This window comes from Chaetomium globosum, genomic scaffold (genome assembly GCF_000143365.1).
Source record: "Chaetomium globosum CBS 148.51 scaffold_1 genomic scaffold, whole genome shotgun sequence".
In the NCBI taxonomy this organism is placed as follows: domain Eukaryota; kingdom Fungi; phylum Ascomycota; class Sordariomycetes; order Sordariales; family Chaetomiaceae; genus Chaetomium; species Chaetomium globosum.
The window spans coordinates 526018-542587 of record NT_165976.1 but is presented as its reverse complement, the minus strand read 5'-3'; the positions used below and the strand labels follow the sequence as shown (position 1 = coordinate 542587).

General features: G+C 55.4%; 5 protein-coding genes across 5 annotated transcripts in view; 4 read left to right on the top strand and 1 right to left on the bottom strand.

The window, feature by feature from the left end:
* Positions 1-349: 349 nt before the first annotated feature.
* CHGG_00177 (uncharacterized protein) lies at positions 350-1986 on the bottom strand (the record flags this gene model as incomplete). The annotated part of the gene is made up of 4 exons (XM_001219397.1): positions 350-668; positions 816-1097; positions 1148-1220; positions 1800-1986. 4 exons carry the CDS (start codon positions 1984-1986, stop codon positions 350-352), a joined length of 861 nt encoding a protein of 286 aa, XP_001219398.1.
* A 1339-nt stretch (positions 1987-3325) lies between these two features.
* On the top strand, positions 3326-7635 carry CHGG_00176 (uncharacterized protein; the record flags this gene model as incomplete). The annotated part of the gene is made up of 6 exons (XM_001219396.1): positions 3326-3372; positions 3575-3704; positions 3891-4019; positions 4199-6362; positions 6931-7183; positions 7407-7635. The coding sequence occupies 6 exons, from the start codon at positions 3326-3328 to the stop codon at positions 7633-7635; spliced, it is 2952 nt and encodes a 983-aa protein (XP_001219397.1).
* A 1433-nt stretch (positions 7636-9068) lies between these two features.
* CHGG_00175 (uncharacterized protein) lies at positions 9069-11784 on the top strand (the record flags this gene model as incomplete). Its single annotated transcript, XM_001219395.1, has 3 exons — positions 9069-10418; positions 10515-10924; positions 11088-11784. 3 exons carry the CDS (start codon positions 9069-9071, stop codon positions 11782-11784), a joined length of 2457 nt encoding a protein of 818 aa, XP_001219396.1.
* Positions 11785-13022: 1238 nt separating this feature from the next.
* CHGG_00174 (uncharacterized protein) lies at positions 13023-14704 on the top strand (the record flags this gene model as incomplete). The annotated part of the gene is made up of 2 exons (XM_001219394.1): positions 13023-13235; positions 13424-14704. The coding sequence occupies 2 exons, from the start codon at positions 13023-13025 to the stop codon at positions 14702-14704; spliced, it is 1494 nt and encodes a 497-aa protein (XP_001219395.1).
* Positions 14705-15602: 898 nt separating this feature from the next.
* CHGG_00173 (uncharacterized protein) overlaps positions 15603-16570 on the top strand; it is a gene marked incomplete at both ends in the record, with an annotated part of 2156 nt that continues 1188 nt past the window's right edge. The window contains 2 exons of the mRNA XM_001219393.1: positions 15603-15678; positions 15738-16565. Of these exons, the coding sequence (XP_001219394.1) occupies positions 15603-15678; positions 15738-16565 (904 nt within the window). The remainder of the gene's footprint in view (positions 15679-15737; positions 16566-16570) is intronic.

Sequence of the window (16570 nt, the reverse complement as noted above, 5' to 3'; positions counted from 1 at the left end):
AGCGACACACATGTTGAGGGTTCACTCAGGGAGAAGGCCGTGCGTGAGCGTGGCTGGACGAGACGAGCTCCACCCGTTTTCCCGGCCCGGCTCGGGACCTGGTTTGATACGATCAAGGGATCTTCATCATTAAATGATGATGCGCGCGCGGCCCGTCGATTAAGCCCAGTCGTCCGAACACCCCACGCGTTGCGATCGGACCTACTCCTCGCTAACTATGATTAATATAATTCTTAACACGCGACCAAGGGCCTCCGCCGGGCGAGAGGACAAGGCTTGGTAGGGCCCCCCTCGGCACCGGGTTGGCGGAGGTCGAGGAGGAGGGTTGTGGAGGGGGGGATGGTTACATTTAAGGGGGGGTTGTGGGTTGTTGGTGGTTGTGATGGTTGGGGGTCGTTTGAGGCGTGGTTGGGGTGGAGGAGGCCCGGCGAGGCAGGATTTGAAGGGTCGACCAGAGTGTTGGGGGGCGGTTGGTGAGGGTGGTGGGGGTAGCTGGGAGGTGGGTTGCTTGGATGGAGGAGTCGAGGCTGGCGGAGGAAATGGTGGTTTCGTCCTTGTGAGGGGGCAGCAATTCTGGTGGGTCGTTGAGACGGAGCATCGCGGCGGCTTGGGCTGGCTCGAGGATCCAGCGTTCGTCGTGGCGTGCTTGGTCGCATCTGTAAGAGTATCTATGGGTTGGGTTTGTTAGTGCTGCTGTGATCAGCTGCCGAGAAAACTGGCGGGCTCCGGTTACCTTGTTTTGGATGGATGGGAACTCATGGGCATCTAGCTTCTGAAAATACTGCGGCAGATATTGATATGGGAGATCACTGCACGTAAACACGCAGGATACCTCCCCGGTGGTGGGATCAGCCAGCTCGGCGATTGTACCGGCCTCCTTGAGCTGTCCGATATGATCCAGGAGGCCTTTCAGTGCTTGCCCAGACGAGGGACCGGCAATGAGGCCTTCCCTCGTCAACTTCATGGACATGCGAAACGAGTCTGTCGATGGCACTTCGACAAAGGTGTCGACGTTTTGTGTCCAAGGGAATCCACATGTGTTGAATCCCTGGAAGTGCCGTGGGCCAGGGGTTGGATCGCCAAAGACATTGAAAACGCTATCAAGACCATTAGTGGCAAGATTACCCTCATGAAGATGGCCACTCACCCTAGTATCCGACATGACGGCTTTTGTGACTTAAGATATGACGCCGTCCCAGTGATACAGCCTCCGGTACCCACTGTGGTGCATAATATGTTGATTTCTGGGAGTTGTCTAAAGATTTGTGGTCCTGTCCATTGCTCATGCGCTTTCCAGTTCTGGACAATTATCAGCAACTCCTCAGGCTGGTGCCATGTGACAAGAACTCACGTTCTCGTTATCATATTGCCCCGGATATGTGGTGTCGTCTCGATTTGCCGCGAGTCGCCGCAGCCGGCACATAATCCCCGTCTCATCGGTTGGCTCTTGTTGTGCGAACCCACCATACAAATGTCTAATCTCTTCAGTTTACGTTCGGGGGGCAACAAGAACGTAGGTCGGGGCTCATACGGTGTAATTCCAAAGAAACGGAGTAGGTTAAGAGATTCGGGATGTTTCTTGTTCGTCACATATGCGTTGACTGTTGTCGTGGCCCCAGAGCACCCGGGCAATGATGCCAAGGGACAACACGGTCGAGCCGGAACTTGCTTCGACGATCGCCTTATCCCGTGCCTCTGGCAGTCCTCGGAGCATTTTGAGTGCTGTGGGTCCCGTTAACACCCTCTTCTCTCGACTCTGCACGGCACCGCTGCACACAGCATCATATTGCAAGACGTACCGGGTAAGGATTTGACATTCTGGGCAGGCAGATGCGTGAGCATCTTGGCATATATGCGCACACCATCTTGCCTGTACGGGTTCAGCCGGTCGGGAATCTCGACGAGTGGCAGTGGGGGGTTCTTGTCGGGGTCGAAGAAGTCTGCCACCGCGCTGGTGCCGCGAAACACATTGTTCGATGCGTCCATGACGGGCGGGTGCATCAATAGATCAGGAAACACTGATAAGAAGCATCAAGGACTGTGCAATCTTTTGCTTAAGTTGCCCTACGAGAGAGACCCGGCACTGTGACAACTGCAGCGACCCTTAGCAATGCAGACGACTGATCTTCTCTGCTAGGTAGGTAACCTTCACAACTACTACCTTATCTACTGCCTCCATCCCGGCTCCCACCCCGCGAGTCTAGCCACCAGCCTCTCCTGCCGCCCCAGAAGCGTCCTAGTCACGGAGTGCCGGAAGGCACGTCAGCATCCCACGACATCCCGCACTAAAACCGAGTGATTTACCTGCTCAAACTCGCTCTCGGAGCCCCTCAACCATTTACCAGGTGGCCACAAGACATCTTGGCGTGCAGAGGAGGTGCCGTCGTGGCCCCCCGGTCCACGGTGAGCCTGTCTCGCCTGTCAACGCTGCTGTAGCCTGTGCCTGCGTTCCCGCGGCGCCGACCCCCGGACGCATGCCCCCGCTATCCGCACCGGGCTCCGGATCGGGAAGGGAGCGGCGGCCATCTCCCGTCCGGCCCACTCCCGTGCAGGGCGTGCAGGGCGCCCAGGGGCACGGTGCTGCTGAGCAAGTTGAGCAGGTTTCCAGCTGCGACCCTTGTGCAGGCTTGGCTTTGGCAGCTTGGCTCCGGAAGATGTCTGCTTTCGCCCCTGGTCCTGGGGTCGGGTCCTCTTTCAATTTGTCTAAGCGGCCTTACACCGCCTGCCTATTGCGGTTGAGAAACGGAAGGCGACGGACTCCGTTTAATTAGAGCAAGACGCTGGGAACGTTTTCCCTTCTTGTCTATCACAAGAGTGGCCGTGCCCGCTGCGCGCGGGCCCGCCAAAGGAAGCCTGGAGGAACGGGCCGGCGCAGGTAACCCATAGCGGCATCAGAATATGGTTGGTCGATCAGTTTTAGGACGGTTGACGAATGTTGGGAAAGCAAGCAAAAGCAGTTCTTTGGTCAACCTCAAAAGCTAGTCAGTCATACAGCCGCGCCTTCTTTCTTCCCGCTGTGGATCTCTTGCTTCTGGCCGGTTCCGGAGAGCTTGGTTCCTTCCTTTTCTTTGTCGGGGTACTGCTGCTCGAGACGAGTTGAGCGTCCAATAGTTTCTTTGTGTCCGAACCATCGTTCGAGTCATCGCCATCTGGATCAACGGTTAGGTGAGCCGTGGGTCTGGCAGGCGGCGAGACATACCTGAAGATGGAACTGCGGACATCGGGGCAGAGTTCGCCGTGATTGAAGCCACCGCTGCTCCAGGGCTGGCTGCTAGTGCGGTCGTTTCGCGTTCTGCGGTCTTTGGGGCACGGTTTGGTGACGAGAATGGGTTTCTGCTTGCGACTCCTCCGCGGCCAGCTGGGCGTGGTGTCGTAGGTGACTAGTCGACAAGGTTCGATGATTTTGACGTGGGTGTATTGTTGGTAGACAAGGAATTCTGCCGAATGAATTCCCAGTTGTCGGGAAGAACTACCAGGATTCGAACGGTGGAATCGACTAGCTGAGGCCTTCAGATTAGGTCGCGGTCTAGAACCCCCAGGAGTCGAGCACTGCATGTGATGCACGAGCCTTTAGGAAAGGGGTTTGCGGCGGTCCGCATCCACCCGGCCAGAGACTTCCAGGGTTGATGGTCGACGCGGAAGAGAACGAGGACGTGGCATATGTGTATGCCCTCGCGAGGAGGGCGGTCGTTCTCTGGCTGCAAGTAAGACCCGAGTTTGGCGAACACCAAAGTCTTGACCAGCGGCTCCGGCCAGACTCCTTGCTTGATATGGAAGGTATCTAGCTCGACGGGGCCGGCAAAGGACACATGTGCTGAAGTGCTTGGCCAAGGAGCTGTTTGGTCGGGACCACCGAGCTGGCGGGGGATGACACTTGGAAGTGTTAGCAGCCAGGTCCTGCTCCAGTGCAAAATAATGGGGCGTACGGAGTCAAGCCGCCATCACGGGGCAGTGCCAGCGCCACTTGTACAGACTGCGATTCGTCTGTCTCCTATCTATTAACGCCTCCGCCTTGGAAGGTAAGTTTGAGCAGACGAGAAATTTGTAGAGGTAGGTATCAGGTCCTCTTGGCGTAAAAGAAAAGGGCTTACAAGTCACATACAGAAACGCAGTCCTGCACCCTCGCGCTCTTCGTTCCATGGGAAGGTTTCAGGCTGAGCCAGCGGACGATATACTAGGACTTTGACGATCGCTCGAGGGCCAGCTGGGCGCCCGAATCCGCTCACACGTCCAGAACATCGCTCTGCTACGCGTCTCGGCGGACGATGCCCGTGCTGATCGATGGAAGCAGGAGCACGAGCAGGCTTTCCAACGGATCCGCGACGCAATTACCGCCGATCCAGTACTCATGCTGCCTGATCCGAGCAAGCCTTTCGAAGTTGAAGCTGACGCTTCGGACTTCGCAATCGGCGGACAACTTGGTCAGAGGGACAAGGACGGCAAGCTGCACCCAGTTGCGTTCTTCTCCAAGAAACTCGAGGGGCCAAGACTCAACTACCCGATCCACGACAAGGAGCTTCTCGCGATCGTCGAAGCATTTCAGGAATGGAGACCGTACCTCAGCGGCACGACACACGAAGTCCAGGTGTACACGGACCACAAGAATCTACGATACTTCACCACCACGAAGGTGTTGAACGGACGACAAACTCGATGGGCAGAATTCCTGTCCGAATTCAACTTCACGATCCACTACAAGAAAGGCTCGGAGAACGCACGAGCGGACGCCTTGAGTAGGAGAGCGGATCACCACGACGACACATCTGAAGCCTCACCACCATTGCTACATCAGCAGACAGACGGATCGCTACGGCACGCTTCCCAACCGACTGAGGACTACGAGATCGCAGCACTTCAGCAGCAGTCGGAAGATCCCGAAGCCAGACCTCTACAACCGTTTGTAGAATGCTGTGCGGCCTTCAGGGAGCAGAGATTGGAACGAGATTTCCAAGGAACCATCGCGGACGACGAGCGCGATGCATGGCAAGAAGAGCCAGAATCCAAGATCGCAGGATTGCGACTTGAAGGAACGAGACTCTGGTACCACGACAAGGCCTACGTCAGGCCCAGCGACCAAAAAGAGCTCATTCGAAAGATCCACGAGTCAAGACTCGGAGGACACATGGGAATCAGCAAAACAGTCGCAAAAGTCAAACAGAATTACGACTTCCCAGGAATCAAGCAAGCGACGGAAGAAGTCCTGGTAGAGTGCGACCTCTGCGGACGAAGCAAACCACGGCCACACAAGCCGTATGGACTGTTGCAACCATTGCCAGTTGCAGAACGACCATGGAGCTCGGTGACGATGGATTTCATCACCAAGCTTCCGACATCAAAGGACTCAGCGACGGGAACGAAGTACGATAGCATCCTCACAGTGGTGGACAGACTCACCAAGTGGAGCTACTTCCTCCCCTACAAGGAGTCATGGTCAGCAGAACAACTCGCAGACGTGATCTATCGCAACGTCACCTCGGTCCATGGATGGCCGGAGGAATGGATCACGGACAGAGACACAAAGTTCGCATCAAAGTTTTGGCAAGCTCTGATGACGAAGCTGGGTACGAGGAGTAAGCTTTCGACAGCTTACCACCCGCAGACGGACGGACAGACGGAGCGACTCAACCAGATCGTCGAGCAATACCTGAGAGTGTATATCAACTTCCAACAGGACGATTGGGTCGAGCTGTTGCCAACAGCGCAACTCGCCTACAACACCACCGTCACGGAGACCACGAAGATTACGCCATTCTTCGCGAATTACGGCTACGAAGCGGATTTGCGACAGGGGCCCGACGTTTCGGTGCCCAGAGCGGCAGTCAAGGCTGACAGAATGAACTCGCTGCATGCGATGCTCAAGGAAGAACTCGAGTTCGTAAGAACCAGAATGAAGAAGTTCTACGACAGGAACAGGCTCGAGGGACCTCGCCTAGAAGAGGGGGGCAAAGTTTACCTCATTTCTCGAAATCTTCGCACGAAGCGACCAAGCAGGAAGCTCGATTTTCGCAAAATCGGACCATTCAAGATCGACAAGAAAATTTCGGAGAATAACTACGCACTCACGTTACCCTCAACAATGCGACTACGGACCAACGTTTTCCACATTTCACTTCTGGAGCCAGCGCCCAAGAACGCGCGGCTTGACAAGGGCGCCGAGGCAGAAGACGAGGAAGAACTCTGGGACGTCGAAGAAATCCTGGACTCGCGCATCACGAAGGGACGAGTGGAATATTTAGTCAAATGGTTGGGATTCGGACCCGAAGACAATTCATGGCAACCAGCTATAAACTTCAACTGCCCCGAGGAGTTGGAGGACTTCCATCGGAGGAACCCGGATCGACCAAAGGGGGCACGCAGGAGGGGTCAGTAAAGGCCTCCTCGGAAGCAGGGTCCAACGAAGGCTGAGCTGCGGCATTTTCAGCCTCTCGCCGCTTCGATTCCTCCGCTTCTTGCCGCTCCAATTCTTCCAAGTCCTCCACAGTCTCGACGCCACGAGACAAAGCACGAGACATGCTCTCGGACCATTTTCGTTTTAACAAACGAAGACGATTTATTTTCGCATCCAGCTCAGCACGCGCACGCTCCGCTTCCTCCATTTCGACCTCGTACTTATCGTACTGACTAGTAATACGACGCAACTGCTGTAAGGAGACGCCCTGGGCGTCACAATGCGGTTCGTGGCGAGCAACGCACTCGTAACAACTGGAGGAATCGGAAGGAGAAGACTTGCAAGTGTACCCACGGGACTTGCAAAAAGAACAGGGACGTTTCATGGTAATGGCGTTCCGAAGGATAGCTTCGAGAAGGGCGTCGCGCTGCTCTGCTTTCTTTTCAGCGGTCAGCGACCTAGGGGATTTCTTTATACGGTCCCTCATGACGACGGATGGGACGGATGGAATGGACAGGGAGGAACGTACCCACCTTGACTAGGGCTGTCGGCGCAACTTAAGGATAAAAAGGTTGGCAAGTCTTCCGGGACGGAAGATCTGGAGGAGGGGCATCGTGTCACGGTTATGGTCGCGTACCACGCCCCGATGGGGGCACGCGCGGGAAGCGTTCCCAGCCAATCATTAAGAATGGGTCTCAGACCAATCAGCAGAGGAACGAAGGGAACGGCTACCGTTCCCAGGATCCAGTCTGGAACGAGAGGAACGATCACCGTTCCTCACGTTCCCAGCAAAAGGTACGCCGGTACCTAGGAAGCCTAGATAGTATACAGTCACCCGTTCTGGAGAGCTCTGGGAGTTCTCCAGTTAGCAATCACAACTACAGTTCGCTACAAGTTCGAAAGCCTACTGTTGTGACAAGTCTTTGTTGTGCACCCTTTGGCTGCACCGAACCTAAGCACCCTTGAGAGATTACTTTCAACCGAAGCTGAACCCTAACAGGACAGGGTCCTGAAGTAGGTTCGTCACACAAGATGTCGGCGGCCACAGAAGGCGCTTTGATTCGCGGCGCTGGCCCCCGGAGCCGCCACCCCGCTCGATGTTGGTTGACGTCCTCACGGAGAGCGTCAAGTCCCACCAGACAGCGCGTGGAGTCATTGGCGCTGAGAGCAAGTTTGAGAGGAACATCCAAACTTGTAACGACATAAGCCACGGTGGTGCATTTACCGCTCCACTCGCATATCATTAGATGGTGTGCACAATGGGGATATATCAAAAAGAGTTACGACATCATAGTTAACTATCGGATCCATTTAATCGGTCCCCATGGTCGATACTACCTGCCTATTTTCAACTTCACAACTTCATTAGGTGCCTAGGTATTGACCTCCATTTCCTACATGTAGCACGTCGAGCATCTGTACGGAATCCAAATAACTACCAAGGTACCTACCTCAGATGCTGACCCGCTGGCATACTCGGATAGCCCGCCATATTTGTCTTTTACGCACTGTGTCGGCAGAAAGTCAAGGAGACACCCTTGCCTGATCAAGACTCAAAAACTCCGTTCGCGCGCGGCAAGACAGGGGTTATGTCAAGAACTCTAACACCTTGAGCTTACCGGTTTAAGACCATCCAGCAAGCGGCAGCAGACCAGGCGAAGAGGCCTTGATAACGGGTCGGCGGCTGGGGACTGGAGAAGATGGATACAGCCGGCCCTCCTATCGTTGACAGGCAGCACAAGGTGTCAATCCCGGTTGTTTAGGTTGACGGCGTTCGGATTGTCTTTCCAAGTATCATGTGTGACTTTGCGGGTAGACCGTAGTTGTGTGGTAATGGTTACAATTATGTATGATAGAATGGGGGATCACAATGGAAGCGCAATTTCAAGAGTGGAATTAATTGCCCTGTGAAGTTGTCTTTTTTTTCTTTCCACTACCACCGCTGACTCGAAGATGGGAGAGAACCGGAATTCGAACGCGACGGGACTTTTACTCTGTTCTACACGGTATTGATCCTGCAACGACACTGCTCACGAGGAGGGTCCTGGGCTGGCTGATGGACTCGGGGAGGCTGCCGATGTACAGTTTGGCAAGGAGGCTCGAGCTGGAAGCGGCGGCCTAACAACCCCCCCCATTTCGGAGGCCAGGAGGCCTCCTCCCTTTGTGTTCTTAGGCTCACACACACGTATTTTCCTTAATAGTCGGTATGAGTTTTTCATCCGGCCCGCGAGGGCATGGTTTTCTTAGCTGAGGGTCCGGCACGCCTTAGGGCATAGCGGAGTATGAATAATAAGGGATTTGCTAGGGGGGCACTAGTCCTTTTGCTAGGGGGGCACTAGTACCCTATTGAGGGTTAGGGTTTTGTATGGGGCAGTTGTCAGGTCCGCCAACCAGCCGCTTGCCATCTCTAAAACAATCCAAGGTCCACAACAGATCCAACGGCCAGACCTGGAGCCTTCGGACAGGCCCCAAGACAGCCACCAAGAGGCCGAATCTCACTAGTTTTTCCACACCAAAAGATCGCGCGCAATTGATCAGATGCACCACTTCCTCGTGCAGTTGGCCGGGCCAAGCAGTAAGCTGACCGCCTTCCCAATACAGTAACCCTCAACTCACCCTATCCCCCAGATCACTCGCGGCACGTCAGTACAGGGCACCCTCGCAGCCCTCGGCGCACAAGATGAGCGACAACGACGACGAGTGGAACGGCTTTTCTGACGACAACGGCGAAGACGACGGTCCGCCAGAGCCCGGCCGCCCCAGCCAAATTGATGGACAGCCGTGGGATGTTCCGGACAGTGCTCTTCTCCAGGGAGATGTGATCCCCAACCCGAAGGACAGCGATTTCGCCACGGACTTCGCCAAGATCGAGGAGCTCCAGGGAGCCATCAACGCGTGGGCCAGATCCCGAGGATTTGCCGTGGTCCGCCGCCACGGTCGCAACAAGCAAGACGGTCTATATACACGCTTCGATATCCTGTGCGATCGCTTCGGTAGTCCGCGCGCACCTCGTGGCGCCGGCGTTCGTGAGACGGCGACTCGGAAGTGCGACTGCAAGTGGAAGGCCGCCGCCTCTCGAACAAAGGATGGCTGGCGATTCCATAGCCACCCTGACCCTCAGCACTCCGTCCACAACCACGGTCCATCTCTTCATCCATCAGCTCATACCCAACACCGCATGTCAAACTCGGAGTCGCTCGATACGATCGCAGAGCTCAGCAACCATGCCTCCATCCGCGCCAGGGAGATTCGATCTGTTGTCAACCAGGAGCACGATACCATCTACACAAGGAAGGACATCTATAACGTTAGGGCTAAGATGCGGAAGGTGAACCTCGATGGGTATACTGCGGCCGGCGCTCTCATCAAGGCGCTTGATAACGTCGACGGTGATACGGCCAACCACTACGAGGTTGAGTGGGCTGACGCCGCAGAGACCATCTTCTGTTCGTTGGTCTGGGGCTTCGAGAGCTGCCTCGAGGCTACGTCAATCTACCACGACTGTATGTTGATCGACCTGACGTACAATACGAACTACATGGGGATGCCACTGTACCAGGTCAATTGCTTGACATCTGTTGGCAAGACGTTGAGTACCATGTTTGGCCTTGTATCCGACGAGACCACACAGACCTTCAGATGGCTCATGAAGGCGACCAAGAAGCTCAGAGACAAGTTCAACATACCGGAACCAGCAGTGATAGTCACCGATCATTGCAAAGAGCTGAAGCAGGCCATTTCAGAGGTCTTCCCTGACAGCCAACAACAGACCTGTATCTTCCACGTTATCAAGAACGTCATGCTGAACACCAAAAGGAAGTTCAAGTATCCTGGCCGTGACGAGGTCGACTCCGAGGACGAGGAGTATCGCGCTGATTTCGAGGATTACGACGGCGTCTCCCCACAAGAGAGGGCAGCCATGGAGAAGGACCACGCGGAGCGACTGCTCTCTCGCAACACCTCCACCAGCAAAGTCACTAAGCCAATTAGTCACGATCCCCGTGGTGTTGAGGAGATGTTTAAGGCCATGGTTTACGCTGACGACGAGCCTGCCTTTCAGAGCGCCTAGAAGGACTTGAAAGCAGAGTTTTCTGACCAACCTGCTCTCCTGCGCTATCTCGACAAGCAATGGATGAGTTGCCGCGACCAATGGGCCCATTGCTATACTCGGCACTACCGGAACTTTGGAGTTCGAACGACCTCACCAACAGAGTCGAACAACATGAGTATCAAGAGCTATCTAATCAATGGGAGGAGTAGCGCCTACTCTCTTGTAAGCGTAAGTCAAGATCTCTGCAAGAAGCAAGTCCAGCAGAACGTTGAGGAGATGGCAAAGCAGGCCATCAGAGCGCGCCACGACTTCCTTAGTCGACCATGGCTTGGGGCTTTGCCTTTGAGAGTCTCGTACAAAGCCCTCGATTTGATCGTCGGCGAGTACCGCAGAGCCAAAGCCGCGATGCCCTCAACCAGACCATCACAGTCAATTCGCAGACCTCTCGAGCCTTGCCACCCGGATACCTGCACGGCAACAATCCAGTATAGTATACCCTGCCGTCATGACATCTATAAGAAGCTCGCAGGGCGGGAGAGACTCGAACTCCGCGAAGTCCATACCCATTGGCATCTCCAGATGAGTCTTGTAAAGCCGCCCCTTCCTTCCGTTGAGGATAACGTTGCTGACGTGAGCCTGTATATACAGATTGAGCGCGACAAATACCTCGAAATCCAAGAGCCCAAGATCGTCGAGAACCGCAAAGGTAGACCCAAGAACTCGGCAAGGCCACTGCCAGATGGTCTGGGAATACCCTCATCGCCGAAGACCCCAAGAAGCCAAAGAAGAGACGGGGACACAAGGGAGCCAAGGAAGCCAAGGACGAAGAACACCAGGAAGCACACCAGGCCCGCCACGAGGCAACGCTCCACGTCTGCAACCGAGTATTCGCCGCGTTTTATCTGCGCACGAGACCGTTGAGGAGCCTCGGCCGCCCCAGGCCGCTCCCAAGAGACGCGGCAGACCTCCAGGCAGCAAGAACAAGAAGAAGGACCAGGCGCCGGCGCCGGCGGAGAGTCAACTTTCAGCCGCTGAGCGAGCAGAGCCCAGAACAACGTTGGTGATAGCTTCAGCTCCACGGAGAGGTCTTAGGGCAGCTCCGGCTGCAGAGACTACTGCCAGCGAGAAGCGCAAGGCGCAGGCGGGGGGGGACTCGGCGCCGGCACCCAAACGTACGAGGGCGACGGCCTCAACACCACGAGCTCAGTCAGACCAGGGCACAGGCAACGTGGCGATACCCTCACTTCCAGCGCCAGCAGGTGCGCCAGGTGCGAGGGTCACCAGATCTGGCCGCGCGGTCCGATTGACGGCAAAGGCGGCCAAGGCTGCGAGTGGTGGCAGGTAGTGCTGTCTGAGATGGGCAGTCTGGCAGGGAAGGTCTACGATCTGAGGACACCGGAGGTGGGCTGAACATCACAATTGTAAGTAATTGTACGTAGATTAGTAGGAATTCAATGTGTGTATATCAACTGTAGTCCGGGCCTGTATTTCCTGCCCTGTGTGGTCTGTTTTGTGTGTCGCGATTGATCAAGATGGAGATTCGGTCTCCTACAAAACCCTAACCCTCAATAGGGTACTAGTGCCCCCCTAGCAAAAGGACTAGTGCCCCCCTAGCAAATCCCAATAATAATAATAATATTCTTTCCACTTCCCTTTTCTGCGTCTTCTTGCTTCTCGTTCTTTTTGTTTCCCCTTCCCTTTTCTGCTTCTTCTTTCTTCCCCGTCATGTTCTTTCCACCCCACTTTTCTTTTTCCTCTTGTTGGAAGACCAACAGCCACGATTCCACGGTTATCACACAAAATGTTTTGAAGCTTACAACAGTGGGTTGGGATCCTCGGAGCATCCTAGAAGTCATCAATTGAAGGTTGTCCTTGTTTCTGTCTGTCCTTCCCCTCATCTTGTGTAAAATAGCTCGTCGTCAGCTCTTGGCCTCCCCCCACGTAGGCTGCATTGCGCCCACGTCGGGCAGCCATGTCCGAGTGCCAAGTGCCACAACTTCCAACACCTCTGCTCTCCTTTCATTACTCTAACCCCCTTTTTTTCCCTCGAATCTGTAAATGCAATCTAGATCTGTTGTTTTCCCTCGTTTCGTGTTTATCGGAGTCTTCAATGCTAGGCTTTGGTCTCTTTTCGAATGACTTCATTCATACACCAGGAGTTCCAGGCTGAAAAAATGATTACATGGACATCCCTGGATTTCTTTTACTATTTAGGTAATCTTCCCGCTGGCCAGTGGCCGAGCCTGCAGTTGGCCGCCGTGTATTTATGCCGTTAACTTTACGCGGAAGCCTGTCCAGGGCCATCCCCGGCCGGCCGCTTCGACAAGCTGTTGTTGTGATTGGCCTCGAGACGTTGGTGACACAACCAACGGCCGGTGTTTGCGTGGCGGAACTTATAGGCCTCACAAACCCCGCTGGACAGCAACCAACCTCTCTTAATCCCGCGGAAGAAATTGGCTAGATCATTGCTCGCTCTTCAGTTTCTGCTTTAGCTTCTCGTTGTATCACTAGGTATTCAAAGCCAAATACTCTGGGCCACCTCCCAACTCTGCCCAATGTTCGGCGGCGAGCATGATCGATACGATGCCTCATCGTGTGATAAACGACGTTCGACCCCATCAAACTTGGGGTTCTCATCGGGCCGGATTGGCGGACGCGCTCGAAGGACTGATTCTATGGCTGCCTCAACTGAATGACCTGCCAAGACACGATGAGATTGGTGAGGGGTGCTACGGCCATCCCGTAGTGGTCCTCTCCCCACGAGCATTGCCCTCAGACGATGTCGTTGTCCTCATTGTAGGTTTGCATTCTCTCGGATGTTACCTGGTTGGGTGGTTAACGATTCCGCCTACACGGCGCTACAGTTAACATCCTTCGGTGAAAGGGATGTGAACGACAAGTTCTTCTCTGTCGACTTGAGACGAGCGTACTTGCCCATATACCCGGCCCGGAACCAAGACACAGACATACAACTTTATTTGCAGGATGGCTTCCAGTTGCGGAAGAAGTCATACGTCAACACGCGAGAACAACACACCCTGCCGTTGAGTTGTCTGCGACCTTACGACCGCAAGGGGAGCACGGCCCGGTACGTCTTGACCCGCGACTCCTACCGGAATCTGGCCCGCCACGCCGGGTTTGTATTCAATGCGACAGAGTCGTTGTATGATTATCAGACGGTCGGGGCCCACGACTACGACATTTACAACTACGACGCCCACAAATCTGGTTCCAACAATTACTATACCAGCGACTACAGCACCCACAACCACGATACGGCCCCAGTCATCCACCGGTTCCCCAATTCCAACCCACCAACCCCGTCTCCTCCGCGATCTGTCACCCACGACGCCACTCACGACAGATTGTCCTACGAGAGCCACGGCTCCTACACAGCTTCACCAGCCAACCGACCCCGTCCACACCATATACATCTCCCGTCTGTTTCTCTGTGTTATATCTACGACGACGCCACCCACACTTACAAGGTCTACGACTACGATAACGACGAATTAGAAGGCCGAGCCCTCCGTTGCGCTGCCATACCCCTGTCCAAGACCGGCGTCGACAACGCCCAGGATCACCACCACCACGACCCCCCGCCCTCTACACTGGCGCATCAGCCGGCCGATCCCCTCCCCCCGGCACACCACGCCCGCCCGCCGACATACCATACCCGCACGGGCAGCGGCAGCGGCGCCGGCGGCAGCGACAATAGGGGGTCGGAGCCCGGCGAATGGGAAGGGTGGTTCATACAGCTGGCGCTGTACGTCGCGGTACTTTGTTTCGTGGGCTGGCTGGTGCGGTCGACATGGCCGTACAGCGACCAAGCGCTGGAGATTGTACTCGAGCTGTTGTGGACTGCGCTCTCGATGCTGTGGATCGTGCCCGAGCTCCTGATGGTCGCTGCCAAAGGCGGATGGTCGGTGGTGTGGATGACACTCGGGCTCCTGGCGGAGGCTGTCAAGACTGGATGCGTGGTAGTGTGGATCTTGCTCTGGTTGCACATGGAAGTTGCGAAGTTTGGGTTGTTGGGTGTCCTCTGGCTGCTGGCGGAGGCTGCCAGAGGCGGACTGTTAGTGGTGTGGATCATGCTCTGGCTGCACATGGAGGTTACCAAATTTGGGTTGTCAGGGGCATGGATTGTCGTCTGGCTGCTGGCACGGGCTGCTGAAATTGGGTTGTCGGTGGTTGTCGGTGGTTTGGGGTGGGTTGGTTGGTGTTTGGGATATGGCGGCTCTAATTATTTGGTTGGCGGTCGGTGAGGGTGGGCGTGGGTGTGGTGTGGTGGGATGTTGAGGACAGTCCGCTACTGCCTACATGAATGTGTTTGTGTAACAGATGCTTTTGGGAATTCAACTTTCGTATTGCAAAAGACTCTAGTGGTTAAAATAGAATAGACCATGAAACAAAAGGTGACTTTCTGGCGAGGGTAATGTTCATACGTACCTACCTGCGTCTTGCCTGTAGGCACATTTTCAAAGTCACTGCATGAAGAGTCAAATACTGTATCTAAAAGGAATTAGGGTATAAAATCATAAAGAGGGATTCATTGATACAGCGGTAATATGCTACAGCGCCAGAGACTCGAAGTTGAGGTCGTTCAAAGAAAGGCCATAAAACGGAGGTTGAAACGGATTGGAACGGCAAGGTGGATTTCGACCGGCAGAAAAAAAGACCTTGCTGATGCCCAGCAATAGAGTGGGGCAGCCCTAACTGACCCATGAAACTCCTCATGGCGCCACTTCCTCCTCACTTCCCAAGTAGGAAGTCGCAACTTGCACAATGCGGCGGTCTTTAGTCACAGGAATGGCCACGCCTGAGGCCGCAGATACCACTGAGGGGCAGGGACCTGTAATTCCGACTCGCGGAGAACCAGCAATTGTGACCACGTGGAGGTCAAAATATCGGGCATTTAAGAGTTACATTCTCGTCCTACCGGGCTCGCTTTCAAGCACCAGCCACCTATCTACACCTACACCACGGGGCGAGAATTGTACCATTTTATCGTCTTGTTTGGGAACTACCTGCCTGCCTAAGGTGTCCCGTCGATCGGTTCTTGTCATTCCACCACCCGTCCCGGCAGTTGGACCGTGACGTTTTCCCAATTTCGATCTGGACCTCTTCCGGTAAATCCCAGATTCCCAAGCCAAGACAGAAATCATGGCCGAAGTCAAGACTTCAGCACCCTCTCCTTCTCTGGATTGGACAGTAGCCCTACAAGCCAATGGGAACACCGGTGAGTTTACTATTTGGCGTCCCACCATGGCACGGAAACCTGCTAATCATCACACACAGCTCACCTACGGGCCCTTCAAGCGGTCGTGGCCGAGGGCACACAAGCCCACTGGTCCTTGGACTTCGAGGCCGTCCTTGTTGATGATGCCACTACCGCGGCAGCTTCCACCACGAAGCTGATCCACCTGGACCCGAAAGAGCTGGAAGATGCCCACTCCACACTGCTCACCACCAACCTCTTCGACGCCCTCGCTCTCGGGAAGAACGGCAACCGCTCGACAGCCCTGAGGCTGCTCTTCCCAGCCCAGTCGGGCACCCCAGCGCGGTCCGATGTCCTGGAATACCGCTTGCGCGGCTGTCCCGTCGTCCACACCGCCCGCAGCTTCCTCCAGCCCCTCGCCCCGGTAACCGCCACCACCCCATCCTCCACCAACGCGATCACCACCCCCCAAGCCCTCTCTCACCTCCTCTCCACCGCCATGGGCGCCATCATTGCGCAATCCCGCGTCCTCAACACCACCACCCTCCTCACCACCCTCACCCACCAACTCACCTACCGCCTCTCCCTCCCCTACGTCCTCCCCACCACCACCCCCCAACCCCCCGTCAAAAAACGCATCTTCTGGATCCAAGGCCGCGCCAACATCACCGCCTCGCACCAATTCTACTCTGCCGCCTGTGCCCTCGGGCCTCACCCTCGTCGTCGCCGACGCCCCCGGCCACTGGATGCAGCCGGACCACGGGCCCCACGCCCACTTCCGCGAGGCCTTTGTGCCGCTGGGACATTGCAGGCGACGCGGGGCTGGCGGATCGTATTGTTACGGCCGTGCGCGCGTACCCCCACAAGGTGGACTGTGAGATATGTTAGTGCGCGTGCACGTGAAGGTGGTCCA